This window comes from Sinocyclocheilus rhinocerous, unplaced genomic scaffold (assembly GCF_001515625.1).
Source record: "Sinocyclocheilus rhinocerous isolate Xijiao unplaced genomic scaffold, SAMN03320098_v1.1 scaffold2398, whole genome shotgun sequence".
NCBI lineage: Eukaryota > Metazoa > Chordata > Actinopteri > Cypriniformes > Cyprinidae > Sinocyclocheilus > Sinocyclocheilus rhinocerous.
In genome coordinates, this window is record NW_015644003.1 from 192,577 (window position 1) to 213,898 (window position 21,322).

The 21,322-nt window shown below is 41.4% G+C and overlaps 1 protein-coding gene across 1 annotated transcript in view; it reads left to right on the forward strand.

Moving 5' to 3' along the window:
* LOC107757723 (importin subunit beta-1-like) overlaps positions 1-11,824 on the forward strand; it is an 18,388-nt gene extending 6,564 nt beyond the window's left edge. The window contains exons 6-18 of the mRNA XM_016575284.1: positions 882-1,095; positions 1,188-1,289; positions 2,503-2,733; positions 2,777-2,932; positions 3,376-3,447; positions 3,533-3,677; positions 4,341-4,423; positions 4,861-4,968; positions 5,612-5,755; positions 9,798-9,903; positions 9,984-10,098; positions 10,302-10,463; positions 10,683-11,824. Of these exons, the coding sequence (XP_016430770.1) occupies positions 882-1,095; positions 1,188-1,289; positions 2,503-2,733; positions 2,777-2,932; positions 3,376-3,447; positions 3,533-3,677; positions 4,341-4,423; positions 4,861-4,968; positions 5,612-5,755; positions 9,798-9,903; positions 9,984-10,098; positions 10,302-10,463; position 10,683 (1,639 nt within the window). The 3' untranslated portion in view covers positions 10,684-11,824. The remainder of the gene's footprint in view (positions 1-881; positions 1,096-1,187; positions 1,290-2,502; positions 2,734-2,776; positions 2,933-3,375; positions 3,448-3,532; positions 3,678-4,340; positions 4,424-4,860; positions 4,969-5,611; positions 5,756-9,797; positions 9,904-9,983; positions 10,099-10,301; positions 10,464-10,682) is intronic.
* The last annotated feature ends 9,498 nt before the right edge of the window (positions 11,825-21,322 follow it).

Below are 21,322 nucleotides of genomic sequence, written 5' to 3' on the forward strand. Positions count from 1 at the left end.
ACACTTTTTTATATTACCTTTGCATCAAAATACAAAACAGCTAGTTAATGCTAATGCGAAGGTGTGTGACGGTAAATTTGGCCTCGTTCTCTCTTGACTGCCGTTATCAGGCTCTCTCTATTTATTTCCTTTTTTTGAAAGTCATGAAAACACGATCATGGAGTTTTTTTTTTTTTGCTATTTGAGCCAATGGGAATGCAAAAAAAATATTTGTGGTACTCTCCCATTCGCTGTTATAGAAGTTTACCCAACTATGACGATTTCTGCTACTGAGAAACCCAGAAATGTCAGGTTTATGTTCTGGTATTTTGATATTCTCTTCTGTTTATTTAACTTCCTGTATCAACGCCCTATTTAGTTTTGGTTTCATTGGTTTCTGAATATGACCTCGTTACATTGTAACACATACACAAACATTTTATATATATATATATATGTTTGCTGTAAGTTCTCAGACGAGCCTCAGTTCAACATCCTCAACAACAAAGTGTTCTGTACCACACGATGGCCATGTAGACGCCTCCGAGTTTCCCTCACAGAAGATCATTCCTGAAGTTGAGATGATTGGTGTTAGTGATGTGGCAGTTTAATCCATTTTGTGTTGGACTGAAGTATTAGGCCAGCGATTCATTATCCAGATGTTTTAAAGGGATAGTTCACCCAAAAATGAAAATTGACATTTACTCAGCCTCAAAAAGAAACCAAAATTTCCGAAAGGAGACATTTTATAGATTAGTATGGGGAAAAATACTATGGAAGTCAGTGTGGACCAGCAACTGTCTGGTTACCCACATTCTTCAAAATATCATCTTTTGTGTTTTCAACAGAAGAAACTCATAATGTAAATGGCAGGTGTCATTTTGGGCTGAACTCTCCCTTTAAACCGAAGCTGTCTTTAGCACATGTAATGTATGGGGTCCTGTAGAAATGGCTGATCTCTGGTACAGTGGATGGATGTGCTCTCACCTGCTGCTCTGTGTTCAGATCACAATAGAGGCCATGAAGAGTGACATCGATGAAGTGGCCTTACAGGGAATCGAGTTCTGGTCCAACGTCTGCGACGAGGAGATGGATCTGGCCATTGAGGCCACTGAGGTGAAGCATGATGCCGGCGTTATGCCATCTCCAGTCTGCTGCTCCGCAAACGCTCTCGTTCCTGATCAGTTGTTGATGTTGTGTGTCCTCAGGCCTCTGAACAGGGCCGTCCTCCAGAGCACACCAGCAAGTTTTACGCTAAAGGAGCTCTGCAGTACCTGGTGCCCATCCTGACACAGACGCTCACCAAACAGGTAAAGCTGGTCTCTGGCTGCTGTAGGGCGGTTTTTGAAGCTCATTTCCAGCCATACATCATGTGTGTGTGCAGAAACTCCCCTCTGGGTTAATGAGCTTATTGAAGCAAAGTGAAGTGATCACTGGCTCTCACGCTGTGGAACAAGACCTTGATTCTCTCATTCACAAACCACAGAAACTAGTCATTTTAGACAAGTTAAAACAATTTAGCTGTTCAAACAGTGTGACTACAGAAGTTGTAGTAGTATCAGTTATTAATGAGTGACAAATCAAAGATAAGACAGCCTGTACAGGCGCAGGCAGAGCCAGCAAATCAAGGGGAAATTGGCCTTCAGGTGCAACAAGCAGCTCGGTGACTGTATTCTCAATATATCACATCCACAAGGGCGTTATTGCTAATAGAAAGCTGCTTCTACATATATTTCACTTTTTCACTATAAGTTTTGTTAAATCCCTGAACTGACTTTTCTTTAATTTACAGTACCTGAGACTGTTTAATAGTCGGTCTCGAAGGCTACGTTCAGACAGGAAAAAGTTTTTTTATTCATAAATGTGTGAACAGCACAAACCACATGGGATCTGATTTTTAGATTATGATTTGGGCCATATGTGACCCTGGAGCACAAAACCAGTCATAAGGATCAGTTTTTTTTCGAAATTGAGATTTATACATCATCTGAAAGCTGAATAAATGAGCTTTCCATTGATGTATGGTTTGTTAGGATAGGACAATATTTGAAAATCTGGAATCTGAGGGTGCAACAAAATCTAAATATTGAGAAAATCACCTTTAAAGTTGTCCAAATGAAGTTCTTAGCAATGCATATTACTAATCAAAAATTAAGTTTTGATATATTTACGGTAGGAAATTTACAAAATATCTTCATGGAACATGATCTTTACTTAATATCCTAATGATTTTTGGTATAAAAGAAAAATGGATAATTTTGACCCATACAATGTATTGTTGGCTATTGCTACAAATATACCCCAGCGACTTAAGACTGCTTTTGTGCTGCAGGGTCACATATGTGGTACTAAGTCAGATTGGGTCGAGACACTGTTTCTGCTTTCTGAAAACTAAACCTCTCATTTGTGTTGACCAGCAGCTTTTCTTTGAACATGGTCAAGAATGATGAAAATCTGCTGTGTGACTGAAAGACTTGAGGAGTTTTGCTGTTGAGTCTGTCTGAAGGAGAGTGCTGTGTGCAGGATGAGAACGACGACGATGACGACTGGAACCCGTGTAAGGCTGCGGGCGTGTGTCTGATGCTCCTGGCCACGTGCTGCGAGGACGACGTGGTGCCGCATGTGCTGCCCTTCATCAAAGAGCACATCAAGCACCCGGACTGGCGCTACCGCGACGCCTCCGTCATGGCCTTCGGCTCCATCCTGGAGGGCCCCGAGCTCAGCCAGCTCAAGCCGCTGGTCATCCAGGTAAGGGCTGCGCTGGGCTCAGTGAGTAACGTGACTCTGTCTCCTCTTCACTGTCAGGCCAGACGGGCATCAGAATAACCTGCGGAGTGCAGCGTATGAGGCTCTGATGGAGATCGTGAAGAACAGCGCCAAGGACTGCTACCCCGCGGTACAGAAGACCACGCTGGTCATCATGGAGCGACTGCAGCGGGTCCTGCAGATGGAGGTGAACAGATGACGCTCACTGCTTCACAAGGGCACTGTGTGATGACACGCGCTTCAGCGACTGATCGATGCACCAGCTGCTTAGGCGCTATAGCGCTCTGGTGCTGCATAGATGAGCGTCAAAGCCACATTTGCTGTTTGAAGTTCTTAAAATACACTATTTTGAAAGCAGAGTCATTGATTCATATGAAAATAAGTCACAAAGCTTATTGCGATTATCTAATAACGTTTAGTGAAGTTATTCCCGTCAACTCAAAATGGCATAGACTTAAAGATCCATTCTTTGAATTCAAGAATCAGTATCAAAATGAGATTAGATTAAAATGGAGAAATCCGTGTTGATGACCCAGCCCATTCGTTCAGGCTCTTGAAGAACACATGGAGCCGTGCATCAGGACGGCGCTTGTTTTGTTGACTAATTGAACTCGTCTGTCTCTTGTCCAGTCTCACATCCAGAGCACGTCAGACAGGATCCAGTTCAACGACCTGCAGTCCCTGCTGTGTGCCACCCTACAGGTCAGGCCCCTCGCAGCTCTTCTGGCCCTGAGTCGAGTGTGTGTGTGTGTGAGCGCTCTCTCATCCGTGTCGTGTCCCTCCCCAGAACGTGCTGAGGAAGGTGCAGCATCAGGACGCGCTGCAGATCTCAGACGTGGTGATGGCATCTCTGCTGCGCATGTTTCAGAGCACCGCCGGCTCGGGGGGCGTTCAGGAGGACGCTCTCATGGCCGTCAGCACGCTGGTGGAAGGTGAGGGGCTTCAAGTCCACAACACTAGCCACTTACACTTGGTATGAAGCTGCATTATGGCTGTCGTCTGAACACCAAAGCTCATCTTATTACCAGCATTGGCAATGGCACTGCAGTATAAATACAAGACCAGATTCATGTCCTAAAGTAACCCTCTCCCATTTCCAGAAGCCTGTAAAATATGTACGTTTTATGGCTATGACTTTATGATGAAATCATTTTTATAATATTATGCATTATATATTGTATTATTTTATATTAGTAAACTATTATCATAAAAGTATCATCAATGAAGAAAAGTTTGTGTGTGTGTGTATTTAGAGAGATAGACAGAGAAGAGAGAGAAACCGACTGCTAAAAGTGTTTTGATGTGATCTCAAGTGGGCGGCATTAACTCCAGCTGGAAATGTTTTATGATCAGATCACCTGCTTGCTGCCCTCTCACCTAACATGCTTGTGTTATAAGGAAGTGCTTCCTAAAACTATGGATTCAAGTATATCTTCCTTGTACCAACACAATAGATACGCTCAGGACTACAGTAACTCTCACGTGGAGTCATTCAAAATCAAGCATCTTTCAATGTCTGGACAGTGTTTTTTACAGCAGTGAATGTCTACTGAATGAATTAAATCAACTTTTGCCCCTCTTTTTTCCCCATCCAGTTTTGGGCAGTGATTTCTTGAAGTACATGGAAGCCTTCAAGCCTTTCCTGATTATCGGCCTGAAGAATTTCGCGGAGTACCAGGTAATGCTGGGGATAAAGCTGGCGTTTGTTGATGATTGTTCCTCCTGCTGCTCTGAGCTCAGGCAGCTCAGGATTTTACATCATCACAGAGAATCAGAGTCTACTTCACGCGGTGTGTGCCGACCCCACGGTCTCCTGTGGCCACGCTGCACATTGCGGGACTCTACAGCTCATAAACGTATCTAAAAAGAAGAGATGTGCTTCCTCTGAGAGGCTAGTGACACTTGTGCTTGTCTGTGGACTAACTGCACAACCCAAACAATCTGTATATCTACATTACAATAATCTGATTAATGTGTAATTAATATAATGTGTTATTACCCAGTAGTGAATTCTGGTATGGTAGGGTGTATTCAGTTTGCGTGAGCAGTTGTAGTTGTGCTTTCGACAGCTGAAAGAGCTGAGGAATGAGAAACACTGTGTGTGTGTGTGTGCAGGTGTGTCTGGCTGCAGTGGGGCTGGTGTGTGATCTGTGCCGAGCGCTGATGGCCAACATCCTTCCTCACTGTGATGAAATCATGCAGCTGCTGCTGGAGAACCTGGGTGTAAGTAATGACATCAGCGTCTGGTGTGTGTGCGTGTGCGTGTGTGCGCTGCTTGTTTAAATAGCTTTATTTACAAGCTGTCCTGGCCATTAGTTTGTAACGATCAGCCTAATCGGTTGAGTTATGACAAGGGTCGGATTTACCAAAAAACTAAATAAACCGAAACTGTTGTGCATTGCTTCAAGAATAAAATAAACTAGAAATGATCCTAAAATATTTTAATACTTCAGTCTGGATTCAGGTGAGTTGGAGGAGTTAAAACGGGGTCAGATTGCACTGTTATCAGGGGTTAAAAGAACATGGCAATACAACAAAGATAAATAAGAATAGTGCATTTACAATGAACACATTGAACTTAAAACAACACGATAGATAGGTTTGCTCTTTTAATTGCATTTGTGTATAGTATTGTATACTGTGGCATATTAAAATAATATATGCACAGATTAATCATATACAGAATCAACTGTTTCATGCAAAAAGAAAACAAATGAGGGCAGTTATTTTATGTAGGTTGTTTATTTTTCTGAAGCCCTGTAGGTGATCAGTCTGCTTTTGCCTCGTTCTCCCTCTGTAAATGCAGCAGTGTAACTGTATGCACATCTTTTCTTTGTAATCATGTTTTGAATGCATGTCTTTGCAGAACGAGAATGTGCACCGGTCTGTGAAACCTCAGATCCTGTCTGTGTTTGGGGATATTGCTCTTGCCATTGGTGGTGAATTCAAGAAGTACCTGGACATTGTGCTGGACACTCTGCAGCAGGCCTCGCAGGCACAGGTGGACAAGGTAAGCAGCACAGCCCTCTTCCCTGCAGACCACAAGCACCTGTCATAAACTGCAGCATACAGTAGATCAAGCCAGTTCAGTCTGTGGAGAAGTCTTTCTGACTGCACCTGTACAGACATGTATTCGCAGTTTAATAGGGAGCCAGTGCAGTGTTGACAGAACCGGGCTAATATGGTCATACTTCCTGGTTCTAGTAAGAACTCTAGCTGCTGCATTTTGGACCAGCTGGAGTTTGTTTATTAAGCGCGCAGAACAACCACCCAATAAAGCATTACAATAATCTAACCTTGAGGTCATTAAGCCAGGTTAAAGAGATGGGTCTTTAATCTAGATTTAAACTGACAGAGTGTGTCTGCCTCCCGAACAATGTTAGGTAGGTTATTCCAGAGTTTGGGCGCTAAATAGGAAAAGGATCTGCCGCCCGCAGTTGATTTTGATATTCTAGGTATTATCAAATGGCCAGGGTTTTGAGAATGCAGCGGACGTGGAGGACTATAATGTAACAAGAGCTCGTTCAAATACTGAGGTGCTAAACCATTCAGGGCTTTATAAGTAATTAGCAAGATTTTAAAATCTATACGATGTTTAATAGGTAGCCAGTGCAGTGTTGACAGAACCGGGCTAATATGGTCATACTTCCTGGTTCTAGTAAGAACTCTAGCTGCTGCATTTTGGACCAGCTGGAGTTTGTTTATTAAGCGCGCAGAACAACCACCCAATAAAGCATTACAATAATCTAACCTTGAGGTCATTAATGCATGAATTAACATTTCTGCTTTTGACATTGAGAGAATAGGTCGTAATTTAGATATATTTTAGATATATACACCTAGGTTCCTAACTGATGACGAAGAATTGACAGAGCAGCCATCAAGTCTTAGGGAGTGTTCTAGGTTATTACATGCAGAGTTTTTAGGTCCTATAATTAACACCTCTGTTTTTTCAGAATTCAGCAGTAAGAAATTACTCATCATCCAGTTTTTTATATCGACTATGCATTCCGCTAGTTTTTCAAATTGATATGTTTCGCCGGGCTGCGAAGAAATATAGAGCTGAGTATCATCAGCATAACAGTGAAAGCTAACACCGTGTTTCCTGATGATACCGTGTGAACACCAAATTGATTCCTCTTTCACATACACACAAAGTTATGTTAAAATACCCGTTTTGGTAAATATTATAGTAAACACAGTCGGTTATGTCTTAAATGAGCATAAACAGCTGAGAAAGAAACCAGATGTGTGTCAGTATTAGGTCTTAAAGTGACAGCAGCCTATAAATACCTGCTTCTGTCTGCTAATCAAACAAAACCACAGCTTTAACAAACATTAATCTGTATTTAACTTGTGCAGTGAGCACTGTTGTTATTTTACACTTAATTATCACATGTAGCTGTTCATCTATGCTTGTAGTTTGTGTAATTGTTCTTTTTATTACTGACTTTATTAGATAAGTAGTTTTTGCTGTGGTAAAGAAAGTAAAGTACGTTCTTTTTTTTTTGCGGATCCGAAAAATGATCCAATCCAAGACTCAAAATCTGTAATATGATGCGAACCGTGAGTTTTGTGATCCGTTGCACCACTAGTGCAAACAATAAGTTTTCGTGACCATGTGGCACAGCAACGTAACTGCGATATAGATGATAGTCCAAAATCTACTGTAGAGGTCTTCACGGGTCCACTTAGATCCGAAAACCCCAGCGGGTTCGGGTCCAAAACTTCAACGAGTGCCTCGACACGGATCAGGTTCTGTATTAGTTGCCTCGGGTCTGTCATAATTTAAAATAAGTGTGCTTTTTCCAAATGGACCTGATAAGACCTGATCCTTTTAACGTACTCGCACATTGGTGTTAAGTGCATTTTTGAGAAACGCATAGAAAAGGAACATCCGTTTGTAACCTCGCACACAGAAATCATCTGATAGATATGAGATCAGGAAAATCCTCTGGCTTCATTACGCTCATGTTCATGCAGGGCTCTTCTCTTTTGTGTGCAGAGTCCCTTCACTGGAGATGAGGGAAATAGCATTGCAGAGCAGACAACTCTAGTGAATCCATGATTTATTAGGCTATCGTTTTTATTTTGATCAAACTATCACGCTTATTTTTCCAATCCCCTGGTCACAACTGAAAGCCGAACTCAGAAATAACTTGTATCCATCAGGCAGGCAATAATATAAAGTAATAATGAATTAAATGTTAAATAAATCAAAGTACTGGGGAAGCGGCTAAATCAGTCAGCAGGACACCGGGATGTTTCTGTGCACACGTCAATGCCGTTTACATTCAGGTCCAGTCGGGTTAGAAAATAAATGCCCTCGGGTCGGGTACAGATTCCAGGGCCCGAGAACACCTCTAGTCTACTGGTTTATCACCACCCTGATTCCCTGCAGGCCAAGATGTGTGATTCATTGTGTGTGCTGTGCTCAAAGCTTGCATCACGTCTGTTCGTTGCAGATGCATACAAGTAGACACGATTGGACATGATACTTGGATTTTCTCCCATGTTTTTGCGTGTCAGTTCTTGCGTGAGCTTCACAGTGTGCTTCGTTTGTCAAAACCGGACCCTCTCGTATGAATGTGTACAGCAGTTGGCCAGAAGAAGTTCAGATTTGAATGTGTTTGTTTGTCTTACGCACCACCTACGTGTCAGAGCGTGCATGGGTTCTCTTCAGAGTAGTGTTGTCACAGTACCAAAATTTCAGTATTCTGTACCAATACCAGTGAAAATCCACGGTTCTCGGTACCAATTTCGGTACCAAAGCAAAACACAAAAACCATGCTAATTAAAAAATTTGACTACTTTCATTTAATCCAAAATGTGTACATATTTAATTTTAAAGGGCTTTTGAAAACCTAGCGCTATTCAGCCAAGAATAACAACTAAGTTAGCTAAAAAAAACAAACAAAAAAAGCCCAGAACTTCTGACTGGTATGACACGAACAATGTTAACCATTTGTACATTCTCTAACACGCATATTTTAGATTCACAATTCATTTAAAAGCCTCTGGTGTGTAAAAATAGTAAATATCATCATGTCCTCCTGTTTTTTTTTAACCCTAATAAAAGTTATAAAATAGTTAAAGAAACTTCATTCTAATGCTCATTATATTAGCGTTAGCCATGCTTATGCTAACGATTAACTACTCTAATAACAGCGATGTTCATTTCAATCCGACATTCACATTAAAATATTGAATAATATTCATAACAGAAGCGGTGTTTCCCTCAGACTTGCACTTTATTTGTGGCGGCATATATATGCAAAGTCAGCTTGAAGAGCGCGAGAGATCAGGTTTCCCCGGTAACGGCTGTAATCAAATAAGCGCTCCGCTCACAAACGCTGCTCAGGCATTACAGGCAAGATGAAATGAAAATGACATCCATAATTTTCTGAAGACAGTCGGTCTCCTTCAGAAATACAGTGATATATAAACACTCGCACCGGGTTTCGACTTTGACACGTGCAGTGCTCATGTTTATTCAACGAAGTCAAAGCCTTTTGGAAAATCTATTTGTGGCTGTGAGTTTTGATATTGTGGCGGGCCGCCTCAAATAAATCAATGTATGGGAAACACAAATATAAAAAATTTAAATGAAACTTACCTGCTTGAACTCTTTCATTTGATCCGGGTGTCTGTCTTTAAAGTGTTTTGTTAGTTTGGTGTGTTTCCTCGTTTTGAGGTCACCACGTCTCTGTGCTTTATGAAGAGAGCGCATCTGCACACCTTTCTGATAGCAAGCGCATCAAGAACCGGGTTGACCGGGTACTCTGTACCACCGGTACTTACAAAAACCTGGTACCGTAACCTTTTCATTTTTTTAGTACCGACTTGGTACCGAAGTACCGGGTCTTTTGACAACAGTACTTCAGAGGACGTTTGCTGATCCACTGGAGCTGGTTTTAAGCGTTTAGGAGTCTGTGGACGGCACTGTGATAGCTACAGATGTGTTGTTTTTGTGACACTGAAGTTCCACAGCCTATTTCTTTCTTCCTTTTGAAACTGCTGAAAGCTAAGCCAGACTGACTGCTGTCTTGCAGACGGACTATGATATGGTGGACTATCTGAACGAGCTGCGAGAGGGCTGTCTGGAAGCGTACACCGGGATCATCCAGGGCTTGAAAGGAGACCAGGAGAACGTGCACCGTAAGTTCAGCTTCACATCGATCTCATAACTGTGATCTGAAGATGGATTCCTGTTAAAACCCTGTGTTTCCCTTGTGCAGCTGATGTAATGCTGGTACAGCCTCGTGTCGAGTTTATCTTGTCTTTCATTCACCACATTGCTGAGGATGAAGACCGATCCGATGGAGTTGTTGCCAATGCTGTCGGCCTCATCGGGTAAGAGCGTCTGGCTTCATGAACACTGAAGTCATGTGTTTCCTGCTCTCGCGTGGACAAGTGTCATTGGGTTCAGAAGGACATGAGTGACTACACTGCACTTCTCATTTGTGGCTTCATGCTTTTTTAAATGACAGCTTGTTCATTGCTCTGGCACATAATTATGTTGACACTTTTTCTTTCTCTTCCTCCTCCCCCTAAAGTGACCTGTGTACAACCTTTGGAAAAGATGTGATGAAGCTGGTGGAGGTTCGACCTCAGATCAACGATCTGCTGTCTGAAGGCCGGAGGTCCAAGACCAACAAGACCAAGACCTTAGCCACGTGGGCCACGAAGGAGCTCCGCAAGCTGAAGAGCCAAGCCTGGTATGTGACCGCACTTCCATCTCACCAGACCACGCAGAGGCCATGTCTCGCCCCAAAGCATGACTCTTATTGCTCGGCCAGTTTTATAAGTGCTGTGACAGAAGAGAGGTTAAATTGGCGAATAATGAGAGGTGTTCTGAATGCTCGCCTTGATCTGAACCGACTCATTAACTGCTGTTCATTAACCGTCTCCATGGTTTTCTCTTGGTTTGTTTTCAGATTACCGGCCGTGGAGCTTCTACCAAGAATAATGGAAATCAAACCCACTGAGGTTTCTTCTGTCTTTTACACATAGACGTCAAAGCAGAAGTGACGTGTGCGCTGAGATGAGTGTCTGAGAATGAGTGAGAAAGAGTGAGAGAGAGACATCACACCACCTTCAGAGTTCAACTCCAGCAGCAGCAGAACAACTCAGCGGCCACCACCTTCCCCTCATCAAGCCCTCTTCTCATGTGTCTCTGACCCCACTAATAAACTATTCCACACCATCCACATTCTCCCTTTGAAAAGCTAGTGCATCATATTAGTGCACGCTTGCCAGCCTGTCTGCGTTTAGCTCAAGAAAGGAATACATCTGTGGGACTGCAGATGTTCCCTATTACGCAACACATTTGTCAGAAGACACAAACAAAAAGAAGGAAGTGATGCTGCTGGAGTTTGTAATGGCGTGACTGGAGTGTGAGTGTGTGAATGAACGGAGGGGGTCGCTGGCTCCACATCCCCTCTTTCTATTTCAACCAATAATAAATAAACATGATCAATATCTTGTTTGCAAATTCAGTGAGATGCACTTGTGTGAACCGGAGAGCGGCAGGTGGTCAGGGATGGGCAGCACTCGGGTGATCTGGCGACGAGCGCTCATCCTGCTTTCCCAAAGTCAATTGCTGCGCTATATTTTTTTTTCCCCCTCCTTTTTAAAAAAAAAAAATAGAATTACAAATAAATGGTTGTGTTATTAGTATGCTAGCATGGATGGTGCAGATAGACACCTGCCACAAGACTCTTGCCACTGGAGGTGCAGGTTCTAGCAGAGCAGTCCATGTTCAAGGGGTGCAGGAATTAGACACTTCCACTTCCTCCTTTATTCTCCTTCATTTGTTTTGCAGGGAAATGAGTGCCAAATCCATGCGGATACCACTGGACTTGAGCTTAATGTGTTGACACGTAGAAGATGCGAAATAAACATGTCAACGATGTCACAATCTGATTTGCATTGATGTGCTTTGGTTGTAATTTTTTTCTTCTCGCGGCACTTAATTGGAGTCATTCACCAAGCTTTTAAAAAAAGAATGAACAGAATCAGACGTTTGTATGAGGTTATATTTTTCCATTGATATGAAAATAAAATAAAATTGAACCTTTCCGCTTGTACTTCTGATAAATTTCCTCTGTAATGCAATCTTCAGATCACATGGCTCTTGGTGTTGAAGAAATGGTCTTCTGACAGTGCTGTGTGTGGGTCATGCTGGTGTTCAACATTGTTCTGAAAGGATCTTCATTAGGTTTAACGGACTTCACTAATGAGGGCATAATGGGAAGTGGATGCTGCAAGAGCTGTTAGCCCACAGCTGAAGGATCTGCCTTCACTGGAACCGTGCTGCTTTATTAAATCAGTGATGATTCGGAGGTGTTAGTGAGACTAAAGGCAAGCAGGTGTTCAATAGAAGAACCTGATGTGAAACGTGTTGATGGACATCACATTTGCAATGTTCGCATAATACAGATTGTGAACTCAAGCCACTTGTTGCTTTTATAAGTCCGTTTAAAGTGAATAAATAAGCGATTTGAGTTTGGTGTTTCATGCATTCTTCATTGCCTGCTGGCTGTTTATATGAAACGGGGAACCAAGGGTTTATTGAGCACCATTATTGCCTTTAAAAAACTATGGATGCACCGATACCACTTTTTCCAGTACTCGCCCGATACCGCAGGAGACCAGTACAGGGCCCGATACCGATACCAGTAAAAGTAAAAAATTTTTACTTTACTAGTAAAAATTACTATTAATAACTTGTTGCCATTTGTTTTATTTAAAAAAAAAAGAAGTACCGTATTGTCCCGAATATAAGACAATATTTTTTTCTTGGATGTGTTTTACTGAGAAAAAACAAGATTTGGTTTTTAAAAAGCCTTTTTCCAAAAGGTACATCTGGAAAAAGGGGGGTCGTCTTATAATCAGGGTCGTCTTATATTCGGGCCAATACGGTAAATATAGAAATTATAGCTGAGTAAACGTGTGTAGAAAGACTAGAGATAATTCGGGCTGTGCTGATAAACCCTAGAGCTGCTCAAGCTATGAGGCTGTAAATATCAAACTGAACTGAGTGATGCTGCTCAAAACATGTTATGAGCTTTGTCTTTGCAATGGCAACACGGGCAGGAGTTTAATTCAAAGCAAAGTATTGTTGCCATTTCATCTCTTGTGCACTTGCAGGGCTTAAAGTTCTCCGGCACCGTGCCGGATCTATGGGGTGGGGGGGGCTTGGAAAAACACTTGTTAAAGGGGTCATATGATGCTGCTAAAAAGAACATTATTTTGTGTATTTGGTGTAATGAATTTAATATCAGTTCGAGTTCATGAGTTCGCCTACCAATGTATGACTGCAGTCACGCCATCTGTGTGTCGGAGAAACGCGGTCACGCCATCTACGCTGAAAAATTTGTTGCGCGTCTACATGGCGTTGTGTGGTAGTGATGGACATGAAGCTTTGAAACCTTCGCAAATCATTTTTTTTAAAAGAGTGTGGGTCTGAGCTCGTATCAAACTGAAACCACAGTCAATTAATCGATAATAATAGGCTAATTAAAAACACATTATACAGGCACTTCTTATTTAATGGTATTTAATTGTTTAATTGTATTTAATGTATTAAACTTTCAATAAGACATTTGCAATGGGTTTGTAAAATGTTTTTGTAAAATGATTTATGCATGTTTTGGCCTGAGACACTTGATGTTGGAATTGAATTTTAAAAATTCATAAAAAGGTAAAATCAAATTGTTTTCTGCAAACTCCACCAGATTATTGTTCTACATCTCCCCAAGTAAAGTAAAAATACAGTAAAGTGACATGACAATCACCTCAGTGGTACTTGGGGAGATGTAGAACAAGAATGTGCAGAAAACAATTTTATTTACATTTTTTTATTAATTTTTAAAATATGTATACCAACACCAAGTGTCTCAGGCCAAAACAAGCATAAAACAATTTACAAAAACATTTTACAAACCCACTGCAAATGTTTTATTGAAAGTGAAATAGCAGAGTCGCAGCTGATGAATGGAGAAGAGGCCTGGATCTCGAGCGCGACACGTTGAAAAAGTTGCGAGATGCAGTGGTCAAAGATTTCCATCTAGCGTCATATTTACATAGAAAAGCTATTAAAAAAGCAGCAGAGCTTTGTAAACAGCTGAGTAATCACCTCATCTCCATAAGAACGATATGATTACCAGAACGAATTTATCGTTTTTTTAAAAAGGTCCTGTTCACACATGATCTCTTAACGGCAATTTACCAGTAAAGACTGGGCCTCATTTATAAAATGTGTGTACGCACAGATTTGATCTTAGAGTGTGCGTACGCTAAAATCCACGGCAACGTTCATATTTATAAAAACGGTCTTTGACGTGGAAAAGTACATACCGCCATGTCAGGGTCTGAGCAGGCGTACGCACTTCTCCTTGTGGCATTTGAACATCTAAGCTGCAATAATAGTAAAAGCACCAAATTCATCATAAACAAAGCCTATAAAAATAGGCCTATGCCGTGCAATAACGGTTTTAATATATTCTATTCAATAACATTGTTAAAGGGGGCATAACATGCACAGTTTCACCCAATCTCATGTTAATCTTGAGTACCTACTGCATACTTCATATCTCCAAAAAGTCTTTAGTTTTATCATATTTATAAAAGAAAGATACAGCTTTATGATTCTCTCCGGAAACAGCCGAGCTCCTGGAGGCGTGTCGTGAGTACGATTTTTGGCACAGAAATACTCCGTCATACGTCCAAATTGTTTTTTGAAACTTTGTCCATGCTTAGCATGAGAATCCAACTCTTTAACAGTGTAAACAACTCTCAATGCATGAAACAGCATTGTACCCCCCCTTTAACTGTTTTTATTTATAACATCTGCTGCTTTGCTTTTGTAAAAATGAATCGAGACATCAGCCTTAAACTTTGTTTTTGTCATTTACATCAGTTATATTCTTCCACCCTCGTCTACGTCATGAAGAGCCACGATCGAGAAAAACTCAGAAACTTGTACGAACCCGGAAGTACGATTTTTGGCACAGAAATACTCCGTCATACGTCCAAATTGTTCAAAAAAATTATTTTTTTGTTTGCCAAATAACCCTGTGTATGTGTCCACCCCCTCAACCCCCGGAAAAAGGTCAGGCTCAGGATTTTTTCTTTTTTTTTTTTTGCTTTTAACCCCTGCACTTGAAATCATACAGAATATATCAGCCCCTGCTCCTGAGCTGTCTGCAGGGAATTCCAGAAAGCAGGTTATGTGATTTGCTTGGGCAAGTTTACAGTCAAGTAAGCAGGTAACCTTGACTTTCAGATCCAAAAACTGATGTGGCTTTTAGGGTTTGCAAGCAGCCGAGGCAGCTTACACTCCAGGGTCAGTTTACTACGGCATTCAGTGCATACCTTCCCCATGATTAGGCTCCAGTGGCCATGACCGATTTTGCATAAGATATTATAATTTATTATTATTATTATAAACATTGCTGAGTTATACAGTAACTGCTTTTATTCTCATTGAACGAATTTGTCTATGTATTATTGCTAAAGAAAATAAAAAATACATATATGAATGAAACACTTAAATCATACGTTGGATCTTGATGAGCTAAATATTCAAGTTCAAAATCTTTACTTATATGCATTGTGCAATTCATTGAGAACAAAATAATGTGAAATAGGAAGCCAAAATCATCAAATCATCAATTCAAGTCAAGTCAATTCAGATTTATTTGTATAGTGCTTTTCACAATACAAACTGTTTCAGAGCAGCTTCACAGAAAATGCATGTGTCTACATTACAAAGCAGACGTGAATGTGTCGTGAAGACGTGAAGTAATGATCATTTCACAAATGAACAGTTCAAGATCATAGAATCATACAGTTAGCTAACATGAATTAAGTTCAGGCAGAAGCTCTTAATTCCAGCATGTGGACCCCACAAATTTAATTTCAGCATCACCTCTTCACAGGTGTGGGGTCATCTGGGGTCCTCGCAGGGGTCAGCATCACCTCCTCACAGGTGTGGGGTTGTCTGGGGTCCTCGCAGGGGTCAGCATCATCTCTTCACAGGTGTGGGGGCATCTGAAGGCTTTCTTTGAGGCTGGATCGACACTGGAGCTGGTGTGATCTCTGGGCATCCCGGGGTAGGAACAGAAAGACAGATAGAAAAGAATTAGCGTAGATGCTATTCATAACGTTTCAAGCAAAAAAATATATTGGTGACTTTTATCTGATCTAACTGGGAACAAGGGTATGAGATTCATTATGTGAATGCTTGGCTGAAGAGATGAGTCTTTAATCTAGATTTAAAATCACACCAAAATGCTTCTTGGGTTGCAGATACTGCCTCACGCTTCAAGTAATGACAAGGACCCTAACAAAACCCAAAACTACAGACACATCAGGAAAGATAAGGAGAGAGCAACCGTCTGTGGCCACCACCTGCAAAACCAGTCCTTGTTTGTGGTTTTGACTTGCTGTAGCTGGTGCTCCTGTTGTCACATTCATTTGCTGCAAAGCAGGTGAAACTGATTCACTTCCTGATTGTGCTTCCTAACTGGACAGACTGATATCCCTGAGGTTTAACTGACTGTGATGATTAAGTGTTCCCTTCATTTTTTGAGGTGTATAATGTTTTTCTGTCAAATTAAATAAAATATGTGACATCTCACCTTTACTTTTATTTATATAGTGCTTTATACAATTCAGATTTATTCAAAGCAGCTTTATAGTGATAAACGATGATTCAAAGATGCAACAGGGTTCAATTCTGCTGTAAAGCAGGTGGGGAAGTCGTGGCCTAATGGTTAGAGAGTCGGACTCGTAACCCAAAAGGTTGCGGGTTCGAGTCTCATACCAGCAGGGATTGTAGGTGGGGGGAGTGAATGTACAGCGCTCTCTCCCACCTTCCATACCACGACTGACCTGCCCTTGAGCAAGGCACCGCTCCGGGTGTGTGTTCACTGCTGTGTGTGTGCACTTTGGATGGGATAAATGCAGAGCACTAATTCCGAGTATGGGCCACATGTCACTTCACTTTCACTCACTCACACTCACTTTAAAAAAACCAGTAGTGTCATTGTTCAGCTGAGGTCAGTTCAGTAATGACTGTGTAAAGATCATCAGCTATGAAAGTAGTTCAATTCAGCTGTAAAGCAGCCCTGTAGAAAACTGCAACACTTGCTAGAGTCACAGAATCTGATGGGGATCATCCACCATCTGTATTTTAAAGCATTTAACCCATTTGCAATAAAAATCATAAAAGAAAAACCAAACATTCATCAGAAAAGTGCATTATTGATCATAACCACATAAAGACATCAGTCCACACTAGCTTAGAATACAATGAGTCTTCTTGTAGAGGTAGAGGATACAAAGGGATCACAGATCAACACTGATGAAGGAGTACCCAGTGGTTAATGGCTGATACAGAAAACCCCCTGTATACAATCAAGATTAAACGACAATCAGACCAAACATGAAACATTTCATATACATATACACATAAACCACCTACACTGACCTGAAAGAACAGCGATGTTCCTCAAAATAGGGCAAAAACAGCATCTTGAAGAAGAGAGGCGCTCATAGCCCTGCATACTTTGTTGACTGAACTTACTCTCAGACACATCCTAGCTTTGTTTAGCTACAAATAAAAGTGTAAGATAAAAAGTCACACACTCATTGACAGGAAGTATTTTATTACTATACAAGGGTATGATCAGTTTGTTTAGAACCTTTTAACTAAGAAATGTCTTTTAAGCTAAACTTGTTTAAAATCAAACAAACAAAAACTGCAGAAAAAATAGGCCACAGATTAAACAAGAACTTAAATATCCAACATCTACCATAGTTTATCTATTATTACTATACTGTCCACCCTGTCCATGTTGCTTGGTGATTTTAAGATGTGAGCTTTAGAAATAACGCAGTGAGGGCAGACTGTACCTTGGCTCTAGCACCTTTTCTTCTAGCCCTACTAACAACTAGTAACTGGATACTGTGAATGGATAAAGTTCGAGTGGTTGAGTTGAATGTTAATATGGCAGTTACATATTATCTTATGGAAAGATAAACTGTAGTTTCTTTACAAGTAATAAGGTAAACCTTATTCGTATTATTCAACAAATCCTTATTATTCAACAAATAAACTGAGCGATTATTTGTTATCAGCTATACAAAATCGAATGCAAATTAGATAACCGTATACTGACGATACACACTAATGCCAAGGGTCTCTGGGAAAGGTTTGGAAAGAGTGATATTTACGTTCTGCCTGGTCATGTGCTGAGTCTGAGCAGTAATGAGCAGTGGGAAGAAAGGAGCTGGGTTCTGTTTAAATAACCTTGAACACAAAGCACTGGTGAACTGGTGATGAACTCCTGAGCACTGAGATATTCCTTGGTCTGGAACACGCAGCTGAAGGAGCCTTGAAGGTGAAGGATCTGAAGTCTGTACAGAAGATCCAGACAATCTGGAACACGCTGAGAAGGAGGGATTTGCAAATTGGGCACCTTTCAGATCCAGCGTTTTGGTTGGCTGATGCTGTCAGTGGTGGCCACTGTATGGCCCCCTCTCTGGCATGAGGTTTATATGCATAGCTTAAAGGGATACTTCACCCAAAAATGAAAATTAGCCCATGACTTTCTCACCCTCAGGGTATCCTAGGCATATCTGACATTCCTCTTTCAGACGAACACAATCGCAGTTATATTCAAAAATGTCCTGGCTTTTCCAAGCTGTATAACGGCAGTGAATGGTGCACGTGTTTTTGTCTTGTCGTGAACGCGCCTGCTTGAGCGACCGGAAGCTGGAGATTACAGTTTATACAGTTTTAAAAATCGATATTTTGGGAGTCCGATGACGTCACGGAGCTGAGAGGGTGCACGGAGGCCTAGCTCCCGCATCATTCGACATTTTTTCGACTTTTAACTAGACAAAAAGTAAATTTCACATCTGTTTGGAGGTATATTTGGGAACAACAACATGTCTAGCAAGGACAGGGGTACTTTTCCGATTGAAAAAGGTCCAAAATCCCAACGAAATCTTCGGAGCAGGCCTGCCGACGCTGATTCACAGGATGGCAGCACATGCGAATGTGGCTACTCACTTAAGCTTACACGCGAAGTCACGGAGTGCATCAGCAAAGTTTTGGACGAGAAACTGTCAACATTCATGAATGTTTTGGATGCTATCTCGCAGCGCGTTGAAGACAACACTAAAGGTATTACCGACGCAGAGCGCCGAGTGTCTGACATTGAAGACACCGCGACCTCGACGGAAAACAAGCTGAGAAAAACAGAAAAGTTAATGCTGATGCTATCTGAAAAGGTGGACGACTTGGAGAACAGGTCAAGGCGAGACAATATTCGAATCTTAGGGCTCAAAGAGGGGTTTGAAGGCTCTCAGCCCTCTGCATTTTTCGCTACATGGCTACCAAAGGTGCTTGAGCTGGACACCACGAAAGGCCACTTTAAAATCGACCGAGAAGCCTCGGCACACAGAGGGGTGACAGACCGAGACCGGTGCTCATCAAACTTCACAACTTTGCCGAAATGCAACGCATAATGTCTGCTATAAAGGCAAAGCGCTACCTGGAGGTGGATGGTCAGAAAGTCTTCATTCAGCAGGACTTCTCTTCTGCCGTCAAGGAGAAACGTCGGAGTTTCAACAAATCTTGCGAGGTGCTGATCCAGCGTGACATTCGTTTCACCATGCGATTCCCGGCCGTGCTTTGCTTCACATACGAGGGACAGAAACATTCATTTCATTGCCCGCGAGAAGCCCAGGCATTCTTGAATGGTTTGCCCTAACTTTCTGACGACGGATCATCCCACTGTACGGTATTGAACTGAGTTTGCTCTCGTCATTATCGTGTTGTCGTTCTTTTAAACCGCAGGAATGACCTCTACTCTCCGTTTCTCTGCTGACTTTAATTACTGACTGCGAAGACTATATGAATACGGTAATAAGCCAGGCCGTTTGCTGGCACGACTGGCAAGGGGCAGAAAAGAGGCAAGCATGATTTCATCTCTTAAGGATGGCAAGGGCAGTTTAACTCATGATTCTAAACAAATTAACACAGTTATGAGAGAGTTTTATCAGAAGTTGTACTCATTAGAGACTAGTGTCTTAGCTGACTCGTATTCTATTCCGAACCAAATTAAACTTGCTAGTTTATCCGAGGAGCAGCGGGCAGACCTGAATAAGCCCATCACAAAGGAAGAAGTGTTAGAGGCAATTAAGTCTCTGAAAGGTGGCAAAGCTCAGGGTCCTGATGGTTTTGTGCCGGAGTTTTACAAAAAAATGAGCAAATTTATTTTAGAACCTCTAACAGACACGTACATTGTTTCATTTAAAAAGGGCTGTTTACCGGCTACCTTAAACATGGCATATATTTCATTGATCCAGAAAACAAACAAACCATCAGATGAATGCAGTTCTTACAGGCCTATAAGCTTGTTAAATGTGGATTGTAAGCTGTTATCCAAGCTGTTAGCAAGAAGACTTGAATCACTCCTCCCTCAACTAATAAACCCGGACCAGACAGGTTTTATTCAACAAAGACTGTCATACTCCAATGTCAGGTACAAGGCAAGGTTGCCTTCTGTCCCCTCTCCTTTTTGCCTTAATTCTGGAACCCCTTGCAGAGACTATCAGAACTCACACTGATATCCAGGGGGTTGAGATGGGTCAGTCAGTTCATAAAATTGCATTATATGCCGACGATATACTTCTATTTCTTACAAATGCGGAAACTTCTATTCCCACAGTTCTCAAGACTATTGATTCTTTTAGTTTGATATCGGGTTATAAGATAAATTATGATAAATCTGAAGTTATGCCCCTAGGGGGAGATATCTCTACTAGCTCCTTGTTAAATTGTCCTTTTAAGTGGTCTAGAACAGGTCTCACTTATCTTGGAATTCGACTTTCACCTGATTTATCAGAACTTAGTTAATAAAATTGCATTATATGCCGACGATATACTTCTATTTCTCACAAATGCGGAAACTTCTATTCCCACAGTTCTCAAGACTATTGATTCTTTTAGTTTGATATCGGGTCATAAGATAAATTATGATAAATCTGAAGTTATGCCCCTAGGGGGAGATATCTCTACTAGCTCCTTGTCAAGTTGTCCTTTTAAGTGGTCTAGAACAGGTCTCACTTATCTTGGGATTCGACTTTCACCTGATTTATCAGAACTTTGGAAACTTAACTTAGCCCCACTTAATAAAAGTGTAAAAGATGATTTAGAGCGCTGGTTTAACCTCCCCATATCTTGGATGGGGAGAATTAATCTCATTCAAATGAACATCCTTCCTCGAATATTATATCCCATGCAAATGTTACCACTCTGGTTTCCTAAAAAGAATATCTCCGATTTGGAAAGAAGTTTTTCAAAATTCATCTGGCAAGGGAAAAAGCCAAGGGTTAAGATGAAGATCTTACAACTGCCAGTAGATAGTGGTGGACAGGCATTACCTAACTTAAAGTTTTACAATTGGGCTTGCCATACCAGTACAATTCTGAATTGGCTGCATTCTTATTTGAAATCCCAGCCCTGTGTTGATGAGTGGGCGGTGATGCCATACTCGTT